Raw genomic sequence first — 12,185 nt, 5'->3', positions numbered from 1 at the left:
ATTTCCTCAAAATGTCTGTAATAAAGCCCTTTTGTGGGGAAAAAACTAATAATGATTGGCTGGGCCTGGCTACTACTTATAGAGCCTATACATATATATCTAGCCAATATAATATAATGTAGTTGATAGCCGAATAAACATTAAATTAAAATGTATCTGTTGGAATGTGCAATAATAGGCTTAGTAAATGGACCATCTACTGGTCTGTCATATATAGCATGGAGATGAGATGCTGAATCATGACCATCCCATTTAGCCAGCCTAACTAAACGGACATCAAAGGTTTTGAAAGCTCTATTCCGAAAACGTACCTAGGTGATTCAAATACATACTGTAATTCAATGAAACGTAGTAGGCTCAACCGCAAAAGAAACTAGGCTGCAGAAAACGGAATTTGTCGAGATCTGTGTGTTGCTTTCAAAAGTTGCTGTTACGAATTGCTGTGTCGGGACCCGGTTTGGCCCAAGAGGAAAGGTGATATTTTTGTATATATTTTTTCCTCTCCCTTTTTAGGGGTGGGAAAATGATTTCCCTTTTCCATCCGCACTATAGTACAGTAAAGAGCGAGAGGCCTGTGAGGATCGCTCATGTAATCTAAACGGTTTTTGGAACGGAGTGGTGAAACAATATTTCAAATTTCGTGAAAACCTTTAGAACGCAGCGATGATCACTTTCATTGTTGTCGACATTCTTCCGGGCATGAAGGACCAAATCTGTCTGGGTTAAGGGGCGAATCGGATGGGAATTTTACCATGAAAACATTTTGGAAGGTAAATAAGCGACCAACTTCGAGAGAAACCAAGCTTCATTTGAGGGAACTTAATGAAAAGAAAACTAAAACAAGGAATCTTCAGAACGATTAGACCAATCTTGTCAAGACATTGGTCGAATTAGTAACTTTGTGCAGTGTTATTTCACATGGAAACAAATTAACAATAGGTAGCTAGTGCTATTATTTTCCCGGTAGTCTATTGACAAAGACGGATGCAGGCAGCGACAGGCGATGCCCATGATACAGTGTGGTCGCAATTAATGTTTCTCCTAAAGATATTGAGAGGTTAACGTTTTATTTTCTAGTAACATTTCACCATACTCAGAGTTATCTATGTATCATTGGCAATACGTTATTTCATGCACGCCCCCGTAATGGTTCTGAAGAAGAACGTTTACAGTCACCTCTGATTTCTTCTGTCTGGAACAATTATTTTACATCAATATTTGAAAAAACTAAATACACCAAAGAATTGAAGTCTACACCGTGGAATCACCCATGTGTTCTTTTTTTAATGGATTAAACGAATTTGAATCGTTGTGGAACGCCCTTGGACGGACATTGAAAGCCAAGGCGAAGCCATTCTCCAAAATACAGTTTGTCATTTTTGTGAAAATGCTAACGTTATTTGGATAAAATCCGTGTGGGAAAAAACAACGGAAGCCCAATGAGCGAGACACAGTCAACACTCACTGACAGGTAAATAATATCTCATTCCCACGATGCATGAATGGTAGCTCAACTCCTATACTGCTTATGCCATTGCATTTCTCCCTTCCCACGGCTCTGTATTGGTATTTTAATGTAACTAGCAGCATATTGTCATGTAGCCTAGCAATACACATGATGGAATTTGTCCATGTCATGTTTTCAGGCCAGTGGACCAACGCGTTTGTTATGAAACCCCATGTCCTTTTCCTTTTATAATATTATTAGATGTGTCTGATTTTCTCCTACCCCATTCATAGACGCTAACTGCTTTAGCGCCTATTGAAGATAATGTAGTATCTTCTGACTGGGGGAGTTTTGTTTAGAGCCCTGACTCTTGCTCTAAACATAACTTGCGGTACGTTTTTGGGAAACGGCAGTGGTGGAAAAAGTACCCAATTGTCAAACCTGATTGAAAGTAAAGATACCTTCAAGTGAAAGTCACCCAGTAAAATACTACTTGAGTAAAATTATTAGTTTTTAAATATACTTAAGKATCAAAAGACAAAGTAAAAATAATTTCAAACTCCCTATATTAAGCAAACCAGATGGCACAGTTCTTAAAAAAAAAAAAAGTAATTTACGGATAGCCAGGTGCACACTCAAGACAACATTTACAAACTAGGCAATTGTGTTTAGTGAGTCCGCCAGATCAAAGGCAGTCGGTTGGCATGACCAGGGATGTTCTCTTGATAAGTATGTAAATTGGACCATTTTCCTGTCCTGCAAAGCATCCAAAATGTAATGAGTACTTTTGGTTGTCAAGAAAAATGAATGGAGTAAAAAGTACATAATTTTATTTGGGAATGTAGTGGAGTAAAAATTGTCAATATAAATAGTGAAGTACAGATACCCCCTAATTAAGTAGTACTTTGAAGTATTACACTACCGTTCAAAAGTGTGGGTTCACTTAGAAATGTCCTTGTTTTTGAAATTAAAACACATTTTTTGGTCCATTAAAATAACATCAAATTGATCAGAAATACAGTGTAGACATTATTAATGTTGTAAATGACTATTTTAGCTGRAGACGGCAGATTTTTAAACATTTTTATGAAATATCTACAGTTGAAGTAAGAAGTTTACATACACTTATAAGGTTGGAGTCAAAAACTCGTTTTTCAACCACTCCACAAATTTCTTGTTAACAAACTATAGTTTTGGCAAGTCGGTTAGGACATCTACTTTGTGCATGACACAGGTCATTTTTCCAACAATTGTTTACAGACAGATTATTTAACTTATAATTCACTGTATCACAATTCCAGTGGGTCAGAAGTTTGCATACACTAAGTTGACTGTGCCTTTAAACAGCTTGGAWAATTCCAGAAAATTATGTCATGGCTTTAGAAGCTTCTGATAGACTAATTCACATAATTTGAGTCAATTGGAGGTGTACCTGTGGATGTATTTCAAGGCCTACCTTCAAACTCAGTGATACAGCTCAGGAAGGAGATGTGTTCTGTCTCCTAGAGATGAAAGCACTTTGGTGCGAAAAGTGCAAATCAATCCCAGAAGAACAGCAAAGGACCTTGTGAAGAGGCTGGAGGAAACGGGTACAAAGTATCTATATCCACAGTAAAACGAGTCCTATATCGACATAACCTGAAAGGCCACTCAGCAAGGAAGAAGCCACAGCTCCAAAACCGCCATAAAAAAGCCAGWCTACKGTTTGCAACTGCACACAGGGACAAAGATTGTACCTTTTGGAGAAATGTCCTCTGGTCTGATGAAACTAAAATATAACTGCTTGGCCATAATGACCATCGTTATGTTTGGAGGAAAAAGGGGGAGGCTTGCAAGCCGAAGAACACCATCCCAACCTTGAAGCACGGGGGTGGCAGCATCATGTTGTGGGGGTGCTTTGCTGCAGGAGGGACTGGTGCACTTCACAAAATAGATGGCACCATGAGGAAGGACAATTACGTGGATATATTGAAGCAACATCTCAAGACGTCAGTCAGGAAGTTAAAGCTTCGTCGCAAATGGGTCTTCCCAATGGACAATGACCCCAAGCATACTTCCAAAGTTGTGGCAAAATGGCTTAAGGACAACAAAGTCAAGGTGTTGGAGTGGCCATCACAAAGCCCTGACCTCAAGCCTATAGAAAATTTGTGGGCAGAACTGAAAAAGCGTGTGCGAGGAAGGAGGCCTACAAACCTGACTCAGTTACACCAGCTCTGTCAGGAGGAATGGGCCAAAATTCACCCAACTCATTGTGGGAAGCTTGTGAAAGGCTACCCGAAACGTTTGACCCAAGTGAAACAATTAAGGCAATGCTACCAAATACTAATTGAGCGTGTGTAAACTTCTGACCCCCTGGGAATGTGATGAAAGAAATACAAGTTGAAGTAAATCATCCTCTCTACTATTATTCTGACATTTCACATTCTTAAAATAAAGTGGTGATCATAACTGGCCTAAGACAGGAAATTTTTACTAGGATTAAATGTCAGGAATTGTGAAAACTTGAGTTGAAATGTATTTGGCTAAGGTGTATGTAAACTTCCGACTTCAACTGTATGTCTGTAAACACTCCAGCCAGCTGGTCTGCGCATGCTCTGAGGACGCGGCTAGGGATTCTGTTTAAATGTCTTACTTATGTCGTCCACGGAGAACGAGAATCCACAATCCTTGGGAGTCGGTGGCACTGTGTTATCCTAAAAGGGGGGCGAAGGTGTTTAGTTTGTCTGGAAGTGAGACATCCGTGATGTGGCTGGTTTCCCTTTGTAATCCGTGATTGTCTGTAGACCCTGCCACATACGTCTCGTGTCAGAGCCGTTGACGTGTGACTCCATATTGTCTCTGTTCTGACGTTTTGCCTGTTTGATTGCCTTAGAGGGAATAACTACACGGTTTGTTTTCTGCATAACTACACTGTTTATATACCCAGTCACTTTGCTATGGTTAAATGCGGTGGTTTGTGCTTTCAGTTGTCTGTGAATGCTGCCGTCTATCCACGGTCCTTCTGTAAGGTTCTCCCATCTCCACAGAGGAACTTTGGTGCTCTGTCAGTGACCATTGGGTTCTTGGTAAAGGTCGACCGATTAATCGGAATGGCCGATTAATTAGGGCCGATTTCAAGTTTTCATAACAATCAGAAATCGGTATTTTTGGACACCCATTTTGGCGAATTTATTATTAATTATTATTTATTTTTTTACACCTTTATTTAATCTTTATTTAACTAGGCAAGTCAGTTAAGAACACATTCTTATTTTCATTGACGGCCTAGGAACGGTGGGTTAACTGCCTCGTTCAGGGGCAGAACGACAGATTTTCACCTTGTCAGCTCGGGGGATCAAATCTTGCAACCTTACAGTTAACTAGTCCTTGTGCACTCCACAAGGAGACTGCCTGTTACGCGAATGCAGTAAGCCAAGGTAAGTTGCTAGCTRGCATTAAACTTATCTTATAAAAAACAATCAATCAATCATAATCACTATTTAACTACACATGGTTGATGATATTACTAGATATTATCTAGCGTGTCCTGCGTTGCATATAATCTGACTGAGCATACAAGCATACCAGTATCTAAGTATCTGACTGAGYGGTGGTAGGCAGAAGCAGGCGCGTAAACATTCATTCAAACAGCACTTTCGTGCGTTTTGCCAGCAGCTCTTCGTTGTGCATCAAGCATTGCGCTGTTTATGACTTCAAGCCTATCAACTCCCGAGAGGAGGCTGGTGTAACCGAAGTGAAATGGCTAGCTAGTTAGCGTGCACTAATAGCGTTTCAAACGTCACTCGCTCTGAGCCTTGGAGTGGTTGTTTCCCTTGTTCTGCATGGGTAACGCTGCTTCGAGGGTGGCTGTTGTCGTTGTGTTCCTGGTTCGAGCCCAGGGAGGAGCGAGGAGAGGGACGGAAGCTATACTGTTACACTGGCAATACTAAAGTGCCTATAAGAACATCCAATAGTCAAAGGTTAATGAAATACAAATGGTATAGAGAGAAATATTCCTAAAATAACTACAATCTAAAACTTCTTACCTGGGAATATTGATGACTCATGTTAAAAGGAACCACCAGCTTTCATATGTTCTCATGTTCTGAGCAAGGAACTTAAACGTTAGCTTTCTTACATGGCACATATTGCACTTTTACTTTCTTCTCCAACACTTTGTTTTTGCATTATTTAAACCAAATTGAACATGTTTCATTATTTATTTGAGGCTAAATTGATTTTATTGATGTATTATATTAAGTAAAAATAAGTGTTCATTCAGTATTGTTGTAATTGTCATTATTACAAATAAATAAATAAAAGTCGTCCGATTTTAATCGTTATCGGCTTTTTTGGTCCTCCAATAATCGGTATCGGTATCAGCATTGAAAAATCATAATCGGTCGACCTCTAGTTCTTGGTCACCTCCCCGACCAAGGCCTTTCTCCCTCGATTGCTCAGTTTGGCTGTGTGCTTATGGTCGGTGTCCTGTTTTTTAAATTTTTTATTTATTTCACCATGATTTAACCAGGTAGGCTAGTTGAGAACAAGTTCTCATTTACAACTGCGACCTGGCCAAGATAAAGCAAAGCAGTGCGACACAAACAACAACACAGAGTTACACATGGAATAAACAATCATACAGTCAATAATACAATAGAAAAAGTCTATATACAGTGTGTTCATATGAGATAGGATAAGGGAGGTAAGGCAATAAATAGGCCATAGTGGCGAAATAATTACAATTTAGCAATTAAACACTGGAGTGATAGATGTGCAGAAGATGAATGTGCAAGTAGAGATACTAGGGTGCAAAGGAGCAAAATAAATAACAGTATGGGGCTATTTACAGATGGGCTATGTGCAGTGTTCTGTGAGCTGCTCTGACAGCTGGTGCTTAAAGTTAGTGAGGGAGATATAAGTCTCCAGCTTCATATGGGGATGAGGTAGGTAGATCGGATGGKCTATTTACAGATGGGCTACGAACAGCTTGCAGTGCTGTGGGTATGGAAGGGAACGCAAAGGATGGAATTCACAAGCGCCGATGAAGCCATAAACAGACTACAAGAAACCTTTCCAGTTGAAGGAGAGCCCCCTGTCCTGAGAGGATGACGCGGGGAAAAAGTGATATGCACACTAAGCTACATACAGTGCCTTCAGAAAGTATTCATATCCTGTGACTTATTCCACAATTTGTTGTGTTACAGCCTGAATTCAAATTGGATTCAATAGATTTTTCCCCCTCACCCATCTACACACAATACCCCATAATGACAAAGTGAAAACATGTTCATATAATTTTTTGCAAATGTATTGAAAATGAAATGCAGAAGTATCTAATTTACCTAAGTATTCACACCCCTGAGTAAATACTTTGTATAAACACCTTTGGMAGTGATTACATCTCTAAGAGCTTTCCATACCTTGAATTGTGCAACATTTGCCCAATTTATTATTTTCAAAATTCTTCAAGCTCTGTCAAATTGGTTGTTGATCATTGCTTAACAACCATTTCCAGGTCTTGCCATAGATTTACTTTAACTCAGGAACATTCACTGTGTTATTGGTAAGCAACTTCATTGTAGATTTGACCTTGTTATAAGTAATTGTCCTGCTGAAAGGTGAATTCATCTCCCAATGTCTGGTGGAATGCAGACTGAACTACGTTTTCCTCTAGGATGCCTGTGCTTAGCTCCATTCTGTTTATTTTGAATCGTGACAAACTCCTCAGTCCTTAATGATTACAAGCATACCGGGCACGTGTTCGGCACTGACACAAATGATTGATGATTGTCTAAAAGAAATTGATAGAAGATTATGGGAGGTGTTTTATTCAGTGAAGCTTTTGATGTCATTGATCATAACCAGCCGGCTAGGGCCATTTTATTGTTTTCTGTTTATAAATATGACCTCCCATTGATCTTATATAAAGCTGTGTGTCTAGGTACGCTGACGACTCAACAGTATACAACAGTAAAGTCAATAAATGACTGCAACAGTAAAGTCAATAAATGAGACGCTTAACATAGAGCTCCTGTCAGTAATGGGTAACTAGCAATAGGATGGTGCTAAATATATCAAAAACGAAAAACATAATTTTGGGGAGCAATCACTCGCTCAACTCAACCTCGTTTAGATCGATTATTGAATAATGAGGCTATTGAGCAAGTTGAGGAGACTAAACTGCTGGGTATAACCCTAGATGGTGAGCTWTCATGGTCAAAACATATAGACTCAATGGTTGGTAAAATGGGAAGAGGTTTGTCCATGATATGGCGTTGCTCTGCCTTGTCATCTCAGTCGACCAGACAGGTCCTACAGGCCCTTTTTTCAAGTGTCTACACAAACAGCTACAACCTTTAGTATTTATGTCCTCCTTAGGTTATGTTTGCCTTAGTAATGTGACCAGCTGTCTCTTTCCCTCCTTTTGTCCCTTTCTCTTTTTTCTCCTTTCACTCATTTACTGCATTTCTATTCAATTTAAAAACTCTAAAATGCTGTTTGGGGAACAGCTAAAACAAGCAAAAATGACCCCAGCCAGTATCACATTTGTTGCTGTAGCTTCATTCACCTCATTCGATCTACAAACACCTAGCCTATTAGCAATACAATTAGCCGCTTCACATTAACTCACATTGACTCAGTACCGGAATTAAAAACTATAATGTAATACCTACAGAAGGATCTGTTTGCAGAAAAAGTATTTTATTAACAAAAGGTAAACAAATGATTTTCTTTACAAAGCAATTGTGACCTACTGCCTTGATTTGGTCTTACACGATGTAGCAATATTTTTTATTGTGTTTTTTTACATTGGATAAAATGTAAACGCAAAGCTACAAAATGGTATATCACACACTGCATTTGAGGAACAATGGGAAAGTAATTCTGCTTTGAAAGTTGATAAACTTGTAACCTCACTTTTGAGAAAATGGCCTTTGAATGTTTGGTACGCCTACTGGAGAGCTCTTCTTTGTCTATACCCATTCAGTGTTGTTCACACCCTCTTGTGCTTTAGCCCCACTATCTCTTTAAGGGTTGATCTGAGCGTTCTGTCCCAACAACCGCAGTCAAGCACCCAAGTTAACTGGCTAACGTTGGCTAGCTTGCTAGCTACTTCCAGACACAAATGAGAGAACAGTTCCCTGACCATTTTACTTGCCCTAGCAGAGCTGGTTAGGCTGTTTTATGTTATCCAGAGCTTTGGTGACTGCAACTGTACTGATGGCAACAATTTAGACTTTTTTGCCAATGTTTACTGACCAGGGTCTGTAGTGCCGCCTCTAGCACTGCGATGCAGTGCCTTAGACCGCTGCGCCACTCGGGAGCCCAAAATGTAGATAGCCTGAGCGAATTTAACAGCTACGCCTATCAACAGTTGTCGCAGACATTCTATTGAAATGGTTACTTACATAGTGGTGTCCTTTGCATAAGAGCAAAGTTACCCAGCATGTTGGCGTTGAGAACAATGCGGCGGAGACAGCAGTGCAGTTAGGAGATGAGAAAACAACCCTTAATTGTCTAAGAATAGTGAGGAGAGAGGAAACGCCAAACTTCATTAGGTCTGTAATCAACAGCCTAACTGTTAAATGTGCCTGGCTGTATTCTATATATATATATATATATTGTGTGTGTGTGTGTGTGTGTGGAAAAATAATACAGATCCTGCTTTAGTAGCCTGTTTGACTGTTTGTTTAATAGCCTACTGATTTCGTGAGCACCAAGCGTCTAGCAATCACCACGTCTGATAAGCAATTTTACAAATTCAGTTTTTAATCTTTCCTATGCCGTAATAAAGGGTTTAGACATTTTTTTTTCACCCCTTAGAACAGCCTCTCTGGAATTATTTATGATTTATTTGTTTACACTGTTCCAATTTGTCAGAGAAATTATAATTTTAATAATAATAACCCTCCTTGTTCTCGTTGTTGTTGTTTTTATTATGATCATTATAATAAGTAATGTTGTCATTAGTAGGCTTAGTATAGCAGCCTTGTATAACCACCATCGGGCTGCAGGCCTAAGAGCGCATCCTGTTTAGACTTAACACTGTAATTTAGGCCTATATTTCAGTACTTATATAGGCTACTGTATCAATTAAGTCGTTCATGTCATCACACAGCATATGTGTCATTCATGATTTGAGATGCAGTCAAGCATTTTAGTTTTAAAATAACAACGCAACCTTTTAAATATTAGCATAAACAATAAATAAACCATTCCATGTCAGCAACAGTATTCACGAATGCATGCTACTGTTTTTAGTCTTTGCAATAATAAAGGCTTTCCAAAAACAATAAAATAATAATAATTACAACAGACTCTGGTACGCTTATAATTTATTTAGTGTTGTTTACATTGTTCCAAATGGTCAGAAAAATTATATTGTAATCTAACAGCACCTGTTTGGCACAAATAATATGCATGCAGCGCTTGCTCCTCACCTTATTTTTCTAGATCTCCAGTATTTTCCACAACTAGTCAAATTTATTCCATACATCCGACTTCCTCTTTACCTCCTCAGCAACCAACCATTCCCCCGTTTCGAGTTTGTCACGTCACCTGCATCCATTTTGCTGTCACGTGTTCTGGTGTTCAGAGTTTTTATAACCAAGTTATTCATGTGATTATGGTATGCTATAGGTCAGGCCCTCTTGGTCACKTGCCAGCGACGCATACATGTGTCACGTAAAGAGAGCAAGGTTTGAGGGAATAGAGAATGTTTTTCCTAAACAAATGAGGGATTTCGGTAAGAGAACTTTTCAGTCAGATATGGCTGTAATTATTTTCAGGTTCAGCAACACGGACAGCGCGATAACACTGTTGATGTTCTGTGGTGGTCGCTGCAGGAGAGAGAGAACGGGTGCTAGTCACAGTCACTTGCTGTCATTTTTTAACACAGAACATCAAATCAATTGCAGTCGGACTCCCTCTAGTCATCTGTGTGTCTTTTAATAATTTCAGTAAACACTTTAAGCATCAGACAAGCTCAGTGCATATAGTTGATTTGATTAAAACACATTGAATGTATCTGTACTAGTCAAAAGTTTGGACACACCTACTCATTCCAGGGTTTTTGTTTATTTTTATTTTGTACATTGTAGAATAATAGTGAAGACGTCAAAATTATGAAATGACATGTGGGTCATTTTGCAGGGCTCTGGCAGTGCACCTCCTTGCACAAAGGCGGAGGTAGCGGTCCTGCTGCTGGGTTGTTGCCCTCCTACGGCCTCCTCCACGTCTCCTGATGTACTGGCCTGTCTCCTGGTAGCGCCTCCATGCTCTGGACACTACGCTGACAGACACAGCAAACCTTTTTGCCACAGCTCGCATTGATGTGCCATCCTGGATGAACTGCACTACCTGAGCCACCTGTGTGGGTTGTAGACTCCGTCTCATGCTACCACTAGAGTGARAGCACCGCCAGCATTCAAAAGTGACCAAAACATCAGCCAGGAAGCATAGGAACTGAGAAGTGGTCTGTGGTCACCACCTGCAGAATCACTCCTTTTTTGGGGGTGTCTTGCTAATTGCCTATAATTTCCACCTTTTGTCTATTCCATTTGCACAACAGCATGTGAAATTTATTGTCAATCAGTGTTGCTTCCTAAGTGGACAGTTTGATTTCACAGAAGTGTGATTGACTTGGAGTTACATTGTATTGTTTAAGTGTTCCCTTTATTTTTTTGAGCAGTGTATATATATACACACACACACACTTGTGTATTGATTTTAAGAAAGGCACTGATGTTTATGGTTAGGTACACATTGGATGCAACGACAGTGCGCTTGTTAAATCATCACCCGTTTGGCGAAGTAGGTTGTGATTCGATGATAAATTAACAGGCACCGCATCGATTATATGCAACGCAGGACAAGCTAGATAAACTAGTAATATCATCAACCATGTGTAGTTAATTAGTGCTTATGTTAAGATTTTTTTTATTTATAAGATAAGTTTAATGCTAGCTAGCAACTTACCTTGGCTCCTTGCTGCACTCGCGTAACATGTAGTCAGCCTGCCACGCAGTCTCCTCATGGAATGCAATGTAATCGGCCATAATCGGTGTCCAAAAATGCCCGATTACCGATTGTTATGAAAACTTGAATGTGTGTATATATATATATATATATATATATATGTACACAGTGGGGAGAACAAGTATTTGATACACTGCAGGTTTTCCTACTTACAAAGCATGTAGAGGTCTGTCATTTTTTTATCATAGGTACACTTCAACTGTGAGAGACGGAATCTAAAACAAAAATCCAGAAAATCACATTGTATGATTTTTAAGTAATTAATTTGCATTTACCTTTACCTCAATGCGGATGTTGCCAGTAATCCATGGCTTCTGGTTGGGATATGAATGTACAGTCACTGTGGGGACGACGTCAACGATGCATTTATTGATGAAGCCAATGACTGAGGTGGTGTATTCCTCAATGCCATTGGATGAATTCCGGAAATAGCAAAACAGTCCTGTAGTTTAGCATCCGCGTCATCTGACCACTTCCGTATTGAGCGAGTCACTGGTACTTCCTGCTTTAGGTTTTGCTTGTAAGCAGGAATCAAGAGAATAGATTGGCGGTCAGATTTTCCAAATAGAGGGCTGGGGAGAGCTTTGTATGCATCTCTGTGTGTCGAGTAATGGTAGTCTAGGATTATTTTTTCCCCATGGTTGCACATGTGACATGCTGGCAAAAATGTGGTAAAACTGATTTAAGCTTGCCTGCATTAATGTCCCTGGCCACTAGG

General features: G+C 39.6%; 1 protein-coding gene across 1 annotated transcript in view; it reads left to right on the top strand.

The window, feature by feature from the left end:
* The first annotated feature begins 266 nt into the window (after window positions 1–266).
* The window catches only part of LOC111980526 (rho guanine nucleotide exchange factor 12), a 130,563-nt gene continuing 118,644 nt past the window's right edge, over window positions 267–12,185 (top strand). The window contains exon 1 of the mRNA XM_024011296.2: window positions 267–1,471. Within this exon, the coding sequence (XP_023867064.1) occupies window positions 1,440–1,471 (32 nt within the window). The 5' untranslated portion in view covers window positions 267–1,439. The remainder of the gene's footprint in view (window positions 1,472–12,185) is intronic.

Source organism: Salvelinus sp. IW2-2015, linkage group LG20, assembly GCF_002910315.2.
Source record: "Salvelinus sp. IW2-2015 linkage group LG20, ASM291031v2, whole genome shotgun sequence".
NCBI lineage: Eukaryota > Metazoa > Chordata > Actinopteri > Salmoniformes > Salmonidae > Salvelinus > Salvelinus sp. IW2-2015.
This window is presented reverse-complemented; position numbering and strand designations above follow the sequence as displayed.